Raw genomic sequence first — 19,400 nt, 5'->3', positions numbered from 1 at the left:
ACGTTGGCACAAAACGTCTTTGATGTGCCACATTATTCACAAAGCAAAAGCCAGCTTGGCACTATTCCTTATACTTACCTTAGGAGCAGTCATGGGTGCCTGCAATGCAAAAATAAATTTAAACAACAAAAACTTAGATAACATTGTATCAGATAAACATTTACAGTTAAAACTGTGTGGTTTCCTTGGCACGAAGCTACAGAGATATATGGCTCCCAGGAGATTTGATTCCCTGATATCATTGCAGCAATTAGATTAGCATTTGGCCCTTCATGGTGTTGAGAAACACATAAGCAGTCATCTTTCTATGGCGGCAACCGAAAGCCATAGAAATTTGTGGGTTGTTGTCATAAATCACAGGAACAAAAGGACTCTAGGCAGCAGGATCTGGACTGTCTCTTGCTACTCCCTCAAGCACCACCAGGAGAACTTTCAGACAAAGGTAGTCATTGGCCCAGTGAAGTGTTTCCCAAACATGAGTCTCCACCATCCCTGATCACTGGTCCTGCTACCTATAGATGATGGGAGTTGTAGTCCAAAAACAGCTGGAGACCCAAGTTTGAGATTGACCCAATCTCTCTGCTGTGCTGAAAATGCAACCCTCACCATGCCTACAAAGGCGACAGCTGCCTGTCAATGTAGCTACGCCAGCTGAGCTAAGGAACGCTAAGTCGCTCTGGCACGCACCCCACTCTCATGCGTGCCCTGTCCCCATGGGGCAGTGCACCCGCTCACCCCCCACCCCAGGTGCTGGCAGGGCTCCCTACACCGCTTCTGGGGGCCCAGGGAGGTGGCCAGACCAGGGAGGTAACCTGGGCAGCTCCTAGGGGTCCTGGTCAGTGCCTGCCCTGACCCACCCCAAACCCTGAGCCTGACACTTACCCACAAAGAAGATGAAGGAGAGTAAAATTATAGAGTTGTATCCAACTAACACCTACTCAGAGCAAATCCACTGAAACAAATAGGCCCAAATTAGTCATGTCCGTCAATTTGAATAGGTCTACCCAGAATATGAAATAGGTTGTATACAACCCATTATTTTTGCTTCGGGCAGCAAAATAGTTTGAACCAGCCCTGGGCAGCAAATGTTGATGTGGTGTTGAGCCCAGAAAATAAGAGAGACAACAAAACACGTAAGTCAATACCTTCTGTGGGCTCAGTTCTTGTTACTGGACCTCTCGTTTATTGTGTGAGCAGGAACTACTGAAACATAAGTCAACTTTCCTGAGGCAATGAATGAGTCCTGGTGGTATCTTTGGCCAGGCTCTCTCATGGACATAGATGGGATTTGGGGGGGGGCAGCCAAAGTTGTTGAGCTTTTCCTGGGAAATCACAAGTAAAAATAAATAGGACATTGTGGGGAGCAGGTTTCTGCTGGGGGGGACATAGAACCTCAGATTATTGAGCACTTTCATTTTTTTCAATAATATTTTCAATAAATTATGCCCCGCCCCAGCTATGCCCACGGGCTCTCTGTAAATATTTTCATGTTATCTACGGTGGGGCTCGGCTTGGAATATAGGTGTGCTAAACAACAACAACCCTGGAATGTGGTGACGCTTAAAGAGGAGACCTGAAACGCGAGCCGATTGGGTTTCCGCTCTTGGCTTTGCGAGGGAGAAGTGTCTCATTTCCCGGCATAAAAATTGCAGGATGTTTGTAACTGTTCCACTTTGGTGGCCTGCATAAAGAGGCAAGCCCCAGTCTCCGCTCGGGCAAACGACAAGGCTTTGTGGCTGGACATTGTCCAAGGCGCCCTTGACCACTGTCCGTGGCTGCCCTATGGCAAAGTGATGCTGGCAGGGTCAAAGGGCATCAGCAAAGCAAGCGAAGCCCACGGGACGCAGGACAGGAAGAGCAGAATGGTGGCAGATCAAAAGTGAAGTGAGTCATTCTTCTCCGCGCCCACATTTTTTTCTCCTTTCCCCTGCAGCCATGAAAGAAGTGAGGCAATGAAAAGCTTCAATAGGCAGGAAAGTCCCCGCCCAGGAAATCTAATATTACTCTTCTGAAAAGTTTTGCTTTAGCAGAGGCTGCCGGGGAGTGGACCCGTCTTGGTGAGTGGATGAAAACCTCTTCTCCTGCGCTGTGCAGATGTTTAAAACTTATGCTAGGGCTGAAAGGCTGCTTGTGGAAAAGATTAGGCTTGCAGGCAAAGATATTTGCAAGCAGCCCAGATGAATTTGCACAAGCAGTTCCTGGCCGCTTTGTTCTGTCTCTCCACACCTCGCACATCCCTCCCCAAAAATCCTGGGAGTGGTAGCTTGCCAAGCATTCTCGGAATTGTACCTCTGGGAGGGGTAAACTGCAGTTCCCAGGATTCATTGCAGGGGGTGCACTGTTAATGTTTGGTGTGTGCAACACCTCCCTCCTTCAGCAAATTGCCAGTCAATATTCTGAGGGGAAAGGGGTGTGTGTTTGTGCGTGTCTAGGGTGGGGCAATTTAATTCACAAGCCGCCCTGCAACTCCTTCCAATTGTAGTCAATCATTCCTCCCTCCTTTAAGCTTTCTAAAAACAGTAGCTAATGGGACCGTCACAAAAAAGGGGGCTGCCCACCCCTGTCATTTCTCTACCCCTGGTAATTCAAGTACCTGTACTAGCATAACCTCCACCTGTATTTCCATTTTTGTGGCTGGCTGATTCATTAGAACAGATCGAAACAAGTGGGGACCTGCAGCAAAATGTTGCAGTATATCCCCAGTTCCAAGCAGTAGCTTGGAACAAGAGGAGCCTCTTAGCCCATTGCAGATGGGATCAGGTGGGACCAGTTTTCTTTGTTCCTATTCCTGTAGGCCTTTCCCCGCTGTATTAAAAGGATTAGGTAGGAGATGAAGAGAAAGAGTTTTGCCCTAATGTGCCAGCCTCCAGTAACCCTTCCCCTATTAGGTGTGAAGAGGATCTTTGCCTGAATACAATGCACAGAGCATGAGATCTGCCCCTGATCTAGGCGTCTGTTCTTGCTGAGAACTTTCTTGCTTTTAAATAAGTAAATACCGGTAAGTAAATGGGGAAGTTAGCATCAACTGGCCCAACTGCCCTTCCCCATTGCAACAGATTGGCATTTTCTCTCCCCCCCCCCAATCAGAAGCTATCAATGTGGCAATGGGGAGCATGTGACCTAAGCATACTTTTCTGAGCTTAAAGCGCATTGCAAAACCCAAGGCTGGTTGCTTCAGTCATTTCCATGCCCCTGGGACATGATCAGCCACAGCTGGCTGCTAACTTTGCAAATAAGGCTGAAAGGCAGTATTTAAACAAGGACTTAGGAAGAGGAGCCCTGCTGAATTAGATCAAGGTCTTTTTGGCCCGGAGTCTTGCCTCCCATGGCAACCAGTCAAATGCTTCAAAGAAATTCTAAGGGTAGCATGAAGATCATCTCGCCCCCATGGAGTGCAAAAAATGCTCCCCTTGACCTTGACATTTAGCCATTGTAGCCAGTGATCACAAACAAACCTGGCCACTGTCATCTGTGTGCTGTAGTAACCTCCAGGCTGGACTACTGTAGTGCACCCTATGTGGGGCTGCCCCTTAGGTTGACCCAGAAGCTGCACCTAGTACAAAATTGCATGTTCTGACTGCTCATTGGCGCAGAATATTGCAGCACTGCTGAAAGTACCCTGGAGGCCAATTTCTTGCTGGGCTAAGTTCAAGGTGCTAATGCTGGTACCCAAAGCCTTATACCAGTGTTTCTCAACCTTTTTTGGGCCAAGGCACACTTGTTCCATGAAAAAAATCACGAGGCACACCACCATTTAAAAAGTTAAAAAACTTAACTCTGTGCCGCCCTATATTGACTATATAATTATGACTGTAAGAAACACTTGCCAATTGCTGTGTTGGTTGCAATCTCCTGTAATAAGGCTTCACAAGCCGCTGATTTCTCTGCCAGCACAATCCTTTGCTCAGCAAGTTTCAGGTTGAGCTCATCCAGCTCATCCTCCTGTGGTGGTGGCTGTTGAGAGCTGCGCTCGCTCCGCGTCGTGACCCGTCCGGCTTCCTTTCCGGCGGGTTAGTGGTGTTTATTGGCGGCCGCCAGGCACATGACAATGCAAATCGCCCTTCTCGTCGCGGCATGTCGCGGCACACCAGCCAGCGTCTCGCGGCACACTAGTGTGCCGCGGAACAGCAGTTGAGAAATGCTGCCTTATAGAGCTCAGAAGCAGGATTCCTAAAATACCGTGCCCTATTTACCCAACTGATCACTGTGCTCTGCAGGAGAGAAGGCCACCTCAGATACCATCATATTAGGAAGCCTGTTCTGTATGATATAGTTATGGGACCTTTTAGTGTGGTGAAACCCACCCTTCAGAACTCCCTCTCATTATATCTCAGACAGGGCCATATTTGTCTTTTGGGTGCCTTTTGGACCTCCCATTCCCAATTAGTGGAGATTTATTATCCTAGCTTTTTTCTTCATCGTGCTAGGAACTGTATTTATATATGCTTTTATTGTTGATGGGTTTTTTAATTGTTGAATCCCTTTGGAATGTTTCATGGGAAGCGATTAATGAATGAATGATGAATCAATTAATGGAAGTAAACCAATACTCCAGGAAGTTGTCTAAGCCCCATTGGAAAGCCCTCTGAGCCAGTGGCCCTCACTACCTTCTGTAAGCTTATTTGCCAGCAATGTTAGCAGCCAGGTATTCCATGCTACACAGAATATTTTACATAACGGACGAAGGAAGGAAGACCAAGGAAGAGACAAGACCAAGGATGGGGAACCGGGGATGTTCCAGTTGTAGCATCAGCATCAATTGGATTTCTTACCAGGCCTTCACTATTAGGTCCCTGTTACAATAATATAAAACTACAATATTGTAATAAAACAGAAATGTAGTAGTAGTAATACCGTGTTTCCCCCTTTTTAAGACGGAGTCATAATATAAGCCATGGCAGGATTTTAAAGCCTTTGTAAAATATAAGACATACCCCGAAAATAAGCCATGCCTGCAGGGTCGGCTCCCAGCAGCGCTGGGCATGGGAGAGAGGAGACTGAGCAGCCACTGTGGCATTGCGCTGCCAGAGACTCGCAGCCACTGAGGAGCTTGCGGCGCCGGGGCTTGCAGGCGGCTCTCGCCTTGCCGCCCTTTCTCCTGCTCCCGGGGGAGACGTGGCTTCTATTCCCCATTGCCAAGGAAACAGCCCGGGGGAGAGACGCCAGAGCTGAGGCGCCCCCCGCCCGCGGATCCCACGTGCCGCCGAAAACGGCAATGCTTAGGGCCCCCCACTCCTCGCCCGAAGTGGAGTAAGGCCCCCCGAGCGGTCCAGGGCTTGCTTCCGAATGCGCAGGGACAGGACTGCGCTGTTAAACTCTTTGCAAACTCCTTGCCCAAAAGAAAGCTGTCCTGCAGAGTGCCGGATCGAGGAGCCGGTCTGCAGAGTCAGCGCCCAGCAGCGCGGCGCTGGATTGAGGAGGCGGTGCTTCGTGCGGAGCTGCTGGGCGCCGACCCGGCAGGCCGCTTCCTCGATCCGGCGGCCTCCCGGGTGGGCGCCCAGCAGCGCCGCGCGGAGCACCGGATCGAGGAAGCGGCCTGCCGGGTCGGCGCCCAGCAGCTCCGCACGAAGCACCGCCTCCTCAATCCAGCGCCGACCCGGCAGGCCGCTTCCTCGATCCGGTGCTCCGCGCGGCGCTGCTGGGCGCCAACCCGGGAGGCCGCCGGATCGAGGAAGCGGCCTGCCGGGTCGGCGCCCAGCAGCTCCGCACGAAGCACCGCCTCCTCAATCCAGCGCCGCGCTGCTGGGCGCTGACTCTGCAGACCGGCTCCTCGATCCGGCACTCTGCAGGACAGCTTTCTTTTGGGCAAGGAGTTTGCAAAGAGTTTAACAGCGCAGTCCTGTCCCTGCGCATTCGGAAGCAAGCCCTGGACCGCTCGGGGGGCCTTACTCCACTTCGGGCGAGGAGTGGGGGGCCCTAAGCATTGCCGTTTTCGGCGGCACGTGGGATCCGCGGGCGGGGGGCGCCTCAGCTCTGGCGTCTCTCCCCCGGGCTGTTTCCTTGGCAATGGGGAATAGAAGCCACGTCTCCCCCGGGAGCAGGAGAAAGGGCGGAAAGGCGAGAGCCGCCCGCAAGCCCCGGCGCCGCAAGCTCCTCAGTGGCTGCGAGTCTCTGGCAGCGCGATGCCGCAGTGGCTGCTCAGTCTCCTGCTCTCTCCAGTGTCCAGCACCGGCGCAGCTGGGCACCGACCCTGCAGGCTGCCTCCGGAACCCAGCAGCAGCAACGCTGGCTGCCGTAATTACAGTTAAAAAAAAATTAAAAAGACACCCCCCGAAAATAAGCCATAGGCTTATTTTCTTGGGTAAAATAAATATAAGACGGTGTCTTAAAATGTGGGAAACACGGTATTAAAAATCAGTTGAAGCCATTTGCAATCAGTTTCCACTCACACATATATATATTAGGTGTCAAAGGCCAGTAAGAGAACTGTATCTCCAGAAATTGACAAAGGCTGTATAGTGAAGGTACCAGACACAACTCTGTAGGTAGGGAATTCCACAGCTAAGGGGCTGCCACAAGGAAGGCCCTGTCCCAGGTCAGCCATCCCTGAGCTTTCAAGGGCAGATGAACTATGAGAAGGTGCCCTCTGCTGATCCTAACATACAAGAGGGAATATAGGGAAGGACGTAGTCCCCCCCCCCGGATATATGATACACTGTCCTTTCAAGCGCCCCCAAACACCCAAAGAGATATCTGGTCCAAAATCAAAAAATGCTTAACCGCACCACTGATTCAACAGTCAACCTTCAATATTCTCCTTGCCAAGCATGTACTTCTCATTGAGCTATGTCCCCTGTCTCATTCAGGGTGGTAGCAATCTGTGGGTGGACTGCTCTGTTCCAAGCGTGATAACCTTGAGATTTTTCTTTCTCTGCAGATCCCAGAACCATGTACACATCACTGCCCAAAAGGTAATGATATTCTTTCACTTCCCATCCACCAGCATGTTCCAGACAGGCTCCCTGGAACTGTGTTTTATTTAGTGTAAAATCGGCTAGTTTAAACACCTTTAAAAAAAAAAAAAGCTTGTTTACTATGTAGGGCACTCCTAGACTGTTGTTGTTTTCGGGTGGGATGGAATCACAAACCGGGTAAATTTAGCTCGCACAATTATAATTGGTTGGGAGGTCTTGCGCAACAAACCCACTCCCCCGAAATGCTGGACTTTTTGCAATAATGAAAATGATGTGGAAATGCCCTGGAAAGTGTGGAATAACTCTTGTTTTGACACAATGTCATCTAACCTCTCTGCAAACAAATCAGAAGAAATACTAATTGAATGGTTGATGCCATCAAACTTCCCTGCATGGGCGTAGGTAGGGGGGCAGGAGGGGGCAGTTGCCCCCCCAGAAGCAGGGCCGCTGGCCAGCCTACCCCGCCGCCCGCTGCCGTCTCCCTTCTCCCTGGCTGGCTGTGGGGCGGGTGGAGGGAAAGCCCCAGAGCCGCGCAAAGCGTTTGGCTGGCTTTCCCTCCGCCCACCCCACAGCCAACTAGGGAGAAGGGAGCTTTGCGCGGCTCTGGGGCTTTCCCTCCACCCGCCCCACAGCCAGCCGGCTAGAAGGGACGTCTCCCTTCTCCCTTGCTGGCTGTGGGGCGGGTGGAGGGAAAGCCAGCTTTCCCTCCACCTGCCCCGGCGATCGCGTAGGGGGGGGAGGGGATCGGAACAGCCCGATTTCGGGCTGATCCTGGCGTGCCCTCGCCCCTGCCTATCGCGTAGGGGGAGGAGGGGGTCAGAGCAGCCCGATTTTGGGCTGATCCTGCTGCCCCCTCGCCCCTGCCTGTCGAGGAGGGGGAGGAGGGGGTCGGAGCAGCCCGATTTTGGGCTGATCCTGGCGCCCCCTCCCTCGCCCCTGAACGACCATGGCTTTCCTTGCCCCACTGTGGCCCCTCCCCTGTGCCTTGGCCCTGCCCCTTGCCCCCCTAATTTTGATCCTGGCTACGCCCCTGCTTCCCTGCAGACAAATTGGGATGAATGTTCAATAAACAGGTCATCAGGAAGCACCCATACTAGTTTGTTCCTCAGTGGAAGGTTCCCCAATTTGAGGTTCAGAAGGTAATTGGCTCTACCACTATGCTACCATTTTGCATCTGACTCCAGCTCATGGACCTCCAGTTCATGGACCTTGAGATGCTAGTTAAACAAACAACCAAGTAGATCCCAACATGCATCGTGTAAACAGTCTGGTCTCCCTCTTTCCTCCCTCATCCTCTCTCCTCACCTGGATTCACCTTGTATCTCAAGGGCAGAGAAATGCTGCTTCTCCAGACACGTGATTCAGCTGCATTAGTAAAAAAAAAAAAAAAGCATTTTAAATGCATTCTAACACTGTGACACCTGATGGTGCTGTGGAGTTCCGTCTTTCTCCAACGTGATTTCCCATTAGGAGATTTTCCTGAAACTTCTTCTTCTTTTTTTAATGAGTCTCGATCCAGTCATGGTTTGACTCCAGCTCTCATCTGGTATCAGAATTACTTGAATAATGCAGATGGAGTCCAGAGAGAAAAGATGCTGAGAAAAGAAACAACAAAAAAGCAGTAAATAATATGGGAAGAAATAAACAGAGATTTCTTGCCTTATTTACAGGCCTTGTTCAGAGTAGGGCCAGACATTCCTAAGCACATACAGGGGGTGGGGAACTCCTTCAGAACTAAACAGACAGAGCACAAATGACCTCAGCAAGGATCATGCCATTCTGACTGGTTGCAAGGCAACATTTCCTCCACCACCCCCTGGTCGGCTGACTGTCAACAGAATTAACCCTTAACAAACTGAATGATCCCTGCTGTTGTACTTCCAACATCATCTGTCCCAGCTATCATGGTAAATGATTAAGAATGAAGGGTAGCTGTAGTCCAACAACATCTGGAGGAGCACGGGTTCCCCAGCACTGATCCATCCCTTTTCATCTTGTCCTCTTTGAAGTCTCTCTTCCTTTTCGCTCCTCCTTCTCTACTTGCATCTTACTGCCTGTTCCTTTGATTTCATCCTGTCCTGTCCCTTCTGTCTTGCAATTCATTGCTTTCTTCCTTTTTTGCATGGCAGTGGCTCGCCCTTCGATGCTTCGGTAAAGGAGCCAGGCCTCCACATCTGGCGAGTGGAGAAGATGAAGCCCGTGTCGGTACCAGAAGAGATGAAAGGCATATTCTATTCTGGGGATTCTTACCTGGTTCTTCACAATGGACCGGAGGAGCAGTCCAGTGTGCACATCTGGATTGGTAAGCAGCAAGGCTTGGCACAGTTGAGACGAATTATCCATATGCAGAACCCATCTGTGGGCTGATTCAGTAGGAAAGCAGCCTCCATCCTCACTTTCTCCTGAGCCAAATATTAAAACATGAGGAAGTGACACACATCAGGATATGAAAAAAGTGATCTTATAGGGTTGCCATATTTCAAGATCACCCCCAAAGTTGCTGAGTTGGTTTATTTTGTTTTGTTTTTTGGCAACACTAGATCTTAACACACCATGACATGTGGGACGCAGGTTGTACCTATTGGAGTTTAGGGAAATCTCTCTTCCATGTTGTTGTTGTTGTTAGGCAGTATCCAAATAACATTTCCTGTCGGCAGAAGGATTTATGCTTGTGTAACAGGACTTTTTCCTCCTCTCCCTGTGTGCACCCCAAGTCCTTCTTAGTTCTCAATGAGCTGTTGCCTCCCCCTTGGGTTTTTTCAAATGCTCCTTTTGAACTTCTGCAAGCCTGAAGGTTTATCTGAGCATGCTCATGCTACCCTCTTGTTTTCCAGTGGCCCTATTTTGGTCTCATTTCTGTCAGTGCTCAGCACCCAAGTTTGCTATTTGAGGGAGTGGTCTACACAAGAATTATCCTGGGAATATCCATCAGAAGTGGAGCTGGAATGATTCCTATCAAATAACTGCTCTCTCCCTGTCAACCAGGCCAGAACTCCTCCCGGGATGAACAGGGAGCCTGTGCTCTGCTCTCCACCAACCTCAACTTCTTCCTGAAAGAAAAACCTATCCAGTACCGGGAGGTGCAGGGCAATGAGTCCGACATTTTCATGGAGTACTTCCCCCACGGCATCAAATACCAGGTAAGACAGGCCCAACCTAACCAGTTTTTCAGGTTGCTGCTTCGATCACCTGGGAGCACCCCTGCCAATCGTCAGCACAGTCATCTTATGAAAGAAGGCTTAGGCAACAAATCACGTGCTCATTTGTTCCACGTTTATCTGCCCAGGCTGGATAAAGAGGCATATGAGCCCAATTGCCATGTTGGACGTCCATGGGAGGGAAGGAAAAGAATAGGAAGAAAGAGGGGAAAGGGAGAGGCATCCCCAATGAAGCACGATGTGGGGAAGCAAGAAAGCCATATCTACCACCTTGACAGGCAAGCCATAAAGACTTACCTTCCAAGTCCCGGACTGCAGAATCCGGGACCGGCAGCCGTGTGACACCGGAAGTTGCGTCGACGTAACTTCCGATGTCGCTTTGCCCTTCTATGGGCACCAAAAATGGCCGCCGCCGGCTTCGAATGTCACTTGTACGCACGTCAGGAAGTGTGTTGATGCAACTTCCGGTGTCGCTCCGCCCATCTATGGGCACCAAAAATGGCCGACACCGGTAGTCGTGTCTATGCACTTCCGGACATGCGTAGATGTGACTTTTGAAGCCGGCGGTGGCCATTGTTGGTGCCCATAGAAGGGCAAATCGGAAAGAAAAAAATGGCCGCCGGCAGGAGAAAATAATGGAGAAAAACGGTAGACGAAGTGATACGGGGGACCACCGGGAAAAGGTAAGTAAAAACGGGGGTTTCCCGGGGAAAACAGGGTACTTGGCAGCTATGCATAAAGATGCTCAAGAGCAACAGAGAAGTTAGGTGCAGAGTGCTTTTCTTCTGGGGGGAGGTGTCGGTACTGCATGCCCTTGAATACCCCCGGGGGAGCACTGGGTATGTGGAATCAAAATACCATATTGACCCAAATATGAGCCGCAAATTCCGACTGTTGAAAGTTAAAGTGTGGCTTATATTCGAAACCGAGCACTGTGCGCCTGCCTCCCGGCACTACCGCCCTGAACGGGGGGTGGGGGGTGGCCGGCGCTGGCTTGGGGGAGGTAGAGCAGGGAGTGCCAGGAGGTGGGCATGCAGCATGCTCGAAACCAAGTGCTGGTGCCCCCCTCCCTTTTCAGGGCGGTAGTGCCGGGAGGCGGGTCACATCCGCAAAGAATTCTTGAATTTTAAAAGTGCTGCTTATTTGAGGGCGCGTCTTCTATTCGGGCCAATACAGTAAGTAAATAACAATTTCACAAACACCGTACAAATTCATATGACAAAGCTTACAATCGCAAACCTTAAAAGCAAGCAGCTTCTTGTGTCTCTACAGCAGCCTTTTGCCACCCTGGCACCATCCAGATGTTTTGGACTACAACTCCCTACACTGGCTCGGGCTGACGGGAGTTGTAGTCCAAACACCTGGAGGGGTCCAGGGGGGCAATGGTTGCTCTAGAGCAGTGTTTCCCAACCTTGGGTCTCCAGCTGTTTTCAGGCTACAATTCCCATCATCCCTGTCTTGCTAGCTAGGGATGATGGGAGTTGTAGTCCAAAAACAGCTGAAGACCTCTAGTAGAAATGACAAACAACCGATGCATTTTGACCAGGAACTGGTCTTCTTCTGTGGTCTAGTAAACTCACAAAAACCACAACGTACAAAGCTGTGGAAAGCAGTAGCCTCATTCTAGCTGAATCTGCCAAATTCAGGGCGGATGGAATAGTGTAACAGCAGTGCCACCTGTAAACGACTCAGAAATTGCCTCTTTAAAAAGGCTATATCTTTAAAAACATATAAAATAGCGTGGTGTAGTGGTTGGAGTGTTGGACCTTGGTGACCAGGGTTTGGATCCCTGCTTGTCCATGAAACTCCCTGGGTGACTCGGGCCAGTCACTGCCTCTCGCGATAAACAAATAAGCAGCTTATCTCAAGGAACCTATCCCCTTCACCACCCCAAAGTCCAGCCTCCTCCTGCTTCCTTGTAGACCTCAACCTCTTTTGTCTGTGCTCCACAGGAAGGAGGTGTGGAATCTGCCTTTAACAGAACCCAGGCCAGCCAGCAACCCAGTGCTATTCGCAAACTCTACCAGGTGAAGGGAAAAAAGAATATCCGGGCCACTGAAAAAGAACTGAACTGGGCTAGTTTTAACACCGGCGACTGCTTTATCCTGGATCTAGGAGAGGTGAGCCTGAAAAGAGGAGGAGTGGAAACCTCTCTTGACCTGTGTCTCCTATTTATAATTGCTGTGTTGTTTTTAATGTGTGATTTTTTTTTCATACAGTGGTACCTCGGGTTAATTCATTCCAGAAGTCATTCTTAACCTGAAGCGTTCTTAACCCGAGGCATGCATTCCCTACAAAGGCCTCCCACGGCCCCGGAAGTAGATTACGTTCGTATTCCGGGGGGCAAAGTTCGCAACCTGGAGCACCTACTTCCAGGTTTGCAGAGTTCGTAATCAAAGTGTTCGTAAGTAGGATGGTTCGTAACCCGAGGTACCACTGTATTCTAATTACTGTACAAACGTTTATGTTTTAACATTTTTATGGTGTGTGTGTGTGTGTGTGGTGTTAATTACGGTTGCTTATCTTTTAATGTTTGCTCCATTTGTTTTTCGCACGTAAACCACTATTTTGGCGTTTCAGTGGCACATACATTAAATAATGTTAAGAGCATAAGAGGAGCATGCTGGATCAGCCCAATGGCCCATCTAGTCTTGCATCCTGTTCTCACAGTGGCCAACCAGATGCCCCTGGCAAACCCACAAGATGGACCGGAGTGTAAGAACAATCTCTCCTCCTCATACCTGCCAAGTTGCTGTCAGAGAAATAAGGGACCGGGCCGGAAATAGCAGACCGGAAGTAGCGCTGCCGCCATTTTGGAACTGGACGGAGCATGCTCAGAAGTGACTTTTGGTGCTGCTTTGCCCAGTTCCAAAATGGCCGCCACGCCAGAAGTCGCACTGCAGCCATTTTGGAACTGGGCAGAGCAGCATCAAAAGTCACTTCTGAGCATGCTCCGACCAGTTCCAAAATGGCCGCCACGCCAGAATAAACCGGGGGGAAACAAAAAAATCTGTTTTTTCAGCTAGGAACAGCTGGAAAAACGGGGATTTCCTGGGGGAAACGGGAGACTTGGCAGCTATGCTCCTCCTGCAGTTTCCAGCAATTGGTATTCAGAAGCATTACTGCCTCCCTCGTGGACAATGTTGATGGTGCTGTGGGGAAGAGAGAGGGAACATACATGTTTGGAATATGGGCTAGCATGTTCTGCTAATGGCCTGTGAATAGGGATGTAAGGAGGCAGCTCTTTGCACCCCAGTTCTGTGTTCATCACCGTCAGCCCTCTTCCCACCGCAATTCAGCTTCCCTTAAGACCTACATAGTTTGTCTTGCTATTTGCTATATCTGAAACTAATGCAATTAATTGCATTATCAATTTCAGTGGAAGGGAAGCATCAAAGACAAAGCAGAAAACAATGCAATTATTTATATGATGTTCACAAACTAAGAAAACGATAGCAAATGCTCATACTCGCTTGGGTCATTTTCATTTCTGACCCCTGTCAAAAAGGAGAATTGCAGCAAGTCTCGCTCCTGTTTCCATTTCCAACATAATTCTCAAACATCCCTAGTTGGGAGAGTACACAGCTACATGCATTGGGCGGAAAGAAATGCGCTCCTTTGTGTGGGATCGTGGTGGGTGTTCTGGATGTGGGGTGGACGGGGGAAGCACATGGATGAGTTGCATGAGGCAAGGTGTTCTGGCCGCAAATGGATTGAGAAGGTTTCTCCTCTTGGCCTCTCCTTTCAGAACATCTTCACTTGGTGTGGCAGCAAATCCAACATTCTAGAGCGCAACAAAGCCCGGGATTTAGCGACAGCAATTCGGGATAGCGAGAGGAAGGGGAAAGCCAAAGTGGAGATAATTGCAGATGGCGAAGAGCCGGCTGAGATGATAGCGGTAAGTTCCTTGTAAGAGAGGGAAAAGTTTTGGGGAAGCTGTGGGTTGGTGTCTAGGAAGCAGATGGGCATTAATTAAGTTCTTGGCATCAAGCTGGAGCTGGGGCCTGTCTTGGCTTGGTGGGATATAAAAGCCCATGCCAGAGGAGGGTCTGAGATATGGGCCGAGTTTTGGCTTCTTAATTTCATATTGAAAGGCGGCCCTCCAGAAGTTTTTGGTTTACAACTCTCATCATTCCTACTCATTGGCAATGCTTTGTTTGGGCTGACTGGAGTTGGACCCTTTAAAAACAGCAACACTAGAGATGCACTGGATTGGACCCGAACCTTCTGTGTGCAAACAATGTTCTCCCCAATTTTAGGAAGTTGCCTTATGCTAGTTCAGTCCATTGGTACATCTAGTTTAGTACTGTCTCCAGGATCCCACCCCTCCTTCTCTCCTGCTGGGGATTGAGCAGAAGACCTTCTCTCTGCCACTGCAACTCATCCTTTTGTCATTGCCAAGCAAAGCACACAGGTGGGGTAATGAGCCCAGAAATGAAACGTCTGGAAGCTGGGTGTCAGCATGACCTGCCGCTGTCTTTTTCTAGGTCCTGGGTCCTAAACCAGCTCTGAAAGAGGGCAGTCCAGAGGAAGATGTCATGGCTGATCGGAAAAATGCAGTTGCCGCTGTACTTTATAAGGTAACAAACCTGTCACGCTGCTGTCAGTAGCTCCTGGCTAGTTGCTCAGGAAAGTATAAAGGCAAGGGAAAGTTTCTTACTGTCCTTTTTTATTTCAAACTTTTACAGAGAGAGGCTATAGAACCCAGCCTCTTGGATAGGGTTGCCAGACTCAATAGAGGACAGGACTTCTGTGCCTTTAATTGCCCTGCTCTCTTTTGAGTCTGGAAACCTTAAAGAGAAACCAGCAGACCCTTTGTTTAATTTCCAAGCAAAGGGTCTGCTGGTTTCTCTTTAAGGTTTCCAGACTCAAAAGAGAGCAGGGTAATTAAAGGCACAGAAGTCCTGTCCACTATTGAGTCTGGCAACCCTACTCTTGGATAATGTCGTTGTCTTGAGTGAATCTCCACCCCCCATCTCTCCCACTTCCTCATTTATAATAATAATAATAATTTATTATTTATACCCCGCCCATCTGGCCGGGTTCCCCCAGCCACTCTGGGCGGCTTCCAACAAAATATTACAATACAGAAATCCATCAGACATTAAACATCAAACATTAAAAGCTTCCCTAAACAGGGCTGCCTTGAGATGCCTTCTAAAGGTCTGGTAGTTGTTGTTCTCTTTGACCTCTGGTGGGAGGGCGTTCCACAGGGTGGGTGCCACTACTGAGAAGGCCCTCTGCCTGGTTCCCTGTAACTTGGCTTCTCATAGCGAGGGAACCGCCAGAAGGCCCTCGGCGCTGGACCTCAGTGTCCGGGCAGAACGGACCTCTGTGTCATTCTCATCTTCTCCTTTATGGGTGCTGCTACCTGCCCTCTATCTTTGAGCTCTTTGCTCTCCTACTTTTAAGGCTCACTGGGTTCTGGGAGATGAAGGGGCTGGAATGCTATCTAATGACAATGTTTCAGCCAGGTGTTTCTCTGGCTCTCCCATTATTTCCCAGCAGCCACCATCTAACTCCACCATCACCCCAGCTGCCATTTGGCTCTGTTTGGTGGATCCTAAGCTTCTGGTAGTAAACAAAGTAGGTCAACCATCTCAAAGTCCTGCCGCACATGGATGGTCTCATGTCAACTAAGGCACTTGCTCCTCTTTTCTTCTCATCTCCCAGGTATCGGACATGACGGGGAAAATGAGCCTGACTAAGGTCTCGGAGTCCAGTCCATTCCATCAGGACCACCTCATCACAGATGATTGCTTCATCCTGGACAACGGGCTATGTGGGAAAATCTACGTTTGGAAAGGTGAGACACAAAACACACTGCTATGAGAGCAGCCTCAACACTTGGTGTTGGGACTCTGTGAGTCAGAAAGGCAAACTACAGTTCCCAGAAGTCTTTGGAGAAAGGCATGATGGTTTAGTGGCGGTTTTCTTCCTTCCTAAGAATATTAGCTTCCCCCCCGCCGCCGCATCCTTCCCAGTAAACACCAGCTCTTCTCTGCTTGCTCAGCATTAGACATGGATCTCTCTCAGCTCTTCTGACCCGTCCTTTTCCATCTTTCCATCTTTCCTCGAGCAGGCCTCCGAGCAAATGAGCAGGAACAACAGGCAGCCCTTAAGGTAGCTGAGGACTTCATCACTCAGATGAAGTATCCCCTGAACACACAGGTAAGCAAGCAGAGGCTGTGCAGCATTATCAAAGTTTCCAGAAGGCTCTACTAAATGAAGGAAATATCCCCAAACTTAGGCAATTAATTTACTCAGATTCCAGTGCACTCCTACCCCGGGTATTGCACACATGACATTAGCCACAACCCACATTTATCCTGTAGTTTATTGAGGAATGCTGCTGCTGGATGCATTTTCCCTCAAACCACCTTCTATCTGATTTGAAAACAAAAGCCGTCGTTAAGCTTGAGGTGTGCACATTTGAGAGAGCTTTTGCATGTGTGCAGGCAACATCTTCGTGAATGGGAGCTGGGAGCAGTGGCAGAGCTTCATGCTCTGGCACCGGGGGGCGGAGAGCAGGTGGGGCGGGGCCAGAAGTAGCAGACCAGAAGTAGCGCTGCCACCATTTTGGAACTGGGCGGAGCATGCTCAGAAGCGACTTTTGATGCTGCTCTGCCCTGCTCCAAAATGGCCGCCGCACCAGAAGTCGCGCTGCAGCCATTTTGGAACTGGGCAAAGCAGCATCAAAAGTCGCTTCTGAGCATGCTCCGCCAAGTTCCAAAATGGCCGCAGTGCCAGAATAAACCAGGGGAAAACAAAAAAAGTTCGTTTTTTTGGCTGGGAACAGCCGGAAAAACGGGGGTTTCCCGGGAAATACGGGAGACTTGGCAGCTATGGCTGGTGCGCATCCTGGGGGCGTGGTGCCCAGCGCGGTTGGGGGGGCAGCCACGATTAGCACCTTACCGGGATTGCACTGCCGGGGGCAGTGCGCTCCCCCCGCACTCCTCTTCCTCTGCCAGTGGCTGGGAAGGGTTGCAGGTGTGAGGAAACAAAACTTGCAATGTGCTTCAGGTGAAGACCCCCCCCTCTGGTGTGCACAGCAGTGTGCAAATACAACTTGAAATGCAGTGGGGTAAAAGAAATTAGCTGCACTTCAAGCCCTTAATGTGTGCATCACCTTAGGATGACCAAATGAGACCTGGGAATGTTGCAATGTACTTGATCACCGGTGAAGCAGCCCTGAGCAGCCCTGATGGAACAGACCAAATGCCCCTCTAGCAAGGGAGCCTGGTTCACACAGTGCCCAGCCACAGGGGCGTAGCTAGCTGCTCCCGGTACCTGGAGCAGTGGGGGTGGGGCAAGCTACCCACGGAAGTGCCGTGGCCCCCAGCGATTTGCCCAGGCCCCACGCTACCATTTCAGGCAGCGTGGGGCCCCGAGCCACCACGTAACTCCCAGGAGAGACTCGTGGCTCAGGCGCACTGCAGGCCAGGCCCCACAGTAAGTGCCGCCCCCCACGGTGTGCCATTTTGTCACCCCCCTCAAGGATGACACCCGGGGTAGGCCACAGCCCTCGCACCACCCTTCCTATGCCCCTGCCCAGCCAGATTCCTCTGCTCCAGGCAACTGGTGAACATTTATTTATTTAGAGCATTTGTACCCCGCTCTTAAGCCAAAAAGGGAAAAGAGGGGAGGGGTTGGAATAAAGCCAATGATTGTGTACCATTACACCAGGGCTATCCAACTTGGTACCCTCCAGATGTTTCTAACTGCAGCTCCCATTGGCCCCAGCCAGTATGGCCAGTGTTCAGGGACGAAGGAGTGGGAGACCCATAATAGATGGCTGCCTGCCATAGGTGTCCTTTTCTCACGCACCTTTATCCTGTTTCCAGGTGGAAATCTTGCCCCAAGGCCGCGAAAGTCCTCTCTTCAAACAATTTTTTGTAAACTGGAAGTGAAACCGAGTTGACATCCTGAGCTGGCGATATTCCGTTCATGTGCCTCACTTAGCCTGTTTTCGACCATTATGCCTTATTAAAAGGGAGCCACTGTGGCCTAAGATTCTTCTTTGGACTGAAGTTACGTTTTCACTCATTCACAATATTCCAGGCACAGAAAAAGGGGCACATAGCCGGGAACATGCTCTCCATGCAGAACACCCCATGTTCAGTGCCTGGCATCTCTTCTTTAAAAGGCTCTCAGGCCGAAGGAGAAGTGAAAGACCTCCACTTGTCCAAGACCCTGGAGAGCATCTGCTGGTCAGAGTAAATAATTTTGGGCAAGATGGAGCAATGGTCTGACTCTGCTATGGATGGGAGGAAATTTTATTTCACTTTGCATTTGAGGGTGAACCTATCTAACCCACACTTCCTGAAGCAATGTAGGAACTGAAACATGGCAAGCCTTCAAAATTTGCCCTTCTCTGAATTTTGCAAGGCAGATGTCCAGACAAATAATGTGTACAAGAATGCATAGACTGTAGTCGGGGGAAGCGTACGAGGATAGCATACAAAATGAATGGTGCTGGGGGAAGTCGCTTTGCTAAACTGTGCATATTAGGTAAAAAGGCATACAAAAAAAAATAGCAGAAATTCACACTAATGTCCTAAGGTTGTTGCCCCACCCCACCCCACCCCCTGCTGCTTTCCAGGAGTGTCAATTCCCCCCCCATAAAATACCACGAAAACAGGCTCAGATTGTTCCAGAACTGTAATGAATAATAACAAACAAACAAACAAAACAAACCCCCACAACGGCATGATTTGATATTAATTTTAATAACTGCTGGTAAATGCCCAAGGCTCTTTGTGCCCATTTTGTGCCTCTCGCAAGGCGGAACCTGGGTTAGGTGCCCCTATTGCCCATCCAATAAAAGGTGAGCAACGGGCAAGCAGGTCTCTGTGTGTTTTGGGTGGAGGGGATTGGACACCAGATCTACATCCTCTTAAAAGTCTCAATTTACAACAGAGTCTGGAATGTCTAGTGACTCGGGTGCTGAATGGCCCTCCCTCCCTTTGGGATTCCTGTTTCAAAAACAGCAAATCCTGCACACTCTCTCTCCTCACCCCTCCTCGCCTTAGGCAGCCCTGTTCTTTTCAACAGAGTCTCTGTGGTCTTCAGCCTACAATGATGCTTTGTCAGTCAGCCCGGCAGGCCCCGGCAAGCGGTTCTGAATCATTCCACAGCTGTGCTAATGGCCCAACCACAGGAAGAGGCTGCCGACGAGCTGCTCCTCTGAGTGAAAAGTGACTCATGGTTTCCTTTCCAAAACAACAAATTCTGTCCCTGGTGCCAGTGGCTCACAGTGAAGTGCTTGGGGGTGAAGGCATCACAGAAGGAGCCCATGGCGAGGCCACCTTTTTGCCTTGTGTCATAC

At 50.0% G+C, this 19,400-nt stretch overlaps 1 protein-coding gene across 2 annotated transcripts; it reads left to right on the top strand.

Annotated features, from left to right (window-relative positions):
• The first annotated feature begins 1,944 nt into the window (after positions 1–1,944).
• On the top strand, positions 1,945–18,639 carry CAPG (capping actin protein, gelsolin like). 2 transcript variants are annotated; one of them, XM_060268303.1, is made up of 11 exons: positions 2,032–2,057; positions 2,889–2,998; positions 6,878–6,911; positions 9,044–9,216; positions 9,900–10,054; positions 12,025–12,192; positions 13,821–13,970; positions 14,560–14,652; positions 15,746–15,878; positions 16,155–16,243; positions 17,917–18,639. In XM_060268303.1, the coding sequence occupies exons 3-11, from the start codon at positions 6,889–6,891 to the stop codon at positions 17,980–17,982; spliced, it is 1,050 nt and encodes a 349-aa protein (XP_060124286.1). In that variant the 5' UTR covers positions 2,032–2,057; positions 2,889–2,998; positions 6,878–6,888; the 3' UTR covers positions 17,983–18,639. The 2 variants fall into 2 exon arrangements, with proteins under 2 accessions (XP_034995957.2, XP_060124286.1); XM_035140066.2 differs by lacking the exon at positions 2,889–2,998 and having other exon boundaries at positions 1,945–2,057.
• The last annotated feature ends 761 nt before the right edge of the window (positions 18,640–19,400 follow it).

This window comes from Zootoca vivipara, chromosome 15, assembly GCF_963506605.1.
Source record: "Zootoca vivipara chromosome 15, rZooViv1.1, whole genome shotgun sequence".
NCBI classification, from domain to species: Eukaryota; Metazoa; Chordata; class Lepidosauria; order Squamata; family Lacertidae; genus Zootoca; species Zootoca vivipara.
This window is presented reverse-complemented; position numbering and strand designations above follow the sequence as displayed.

Coding starts and splice junctions, on each gene's coding strand:
- CAPG (XM_035140066.2), top strand. CDS start 6,889: ATGTACACATCACTGCCCAAAAG. Junction 6,912..9,043: donor TACACATCACTGCCCAAAAG/GTAATGATATTC, acceptor TTTGCATGGCAG/TGGCTCGCCCTTCGATGCTT. Junction 10,055..12,024: donor CCCACGGCATCAAATACCAG/GTAAGACAGGCC, acceptor TGTGCTCCACAG/GAAGGAGGTGTGGAATCTGC.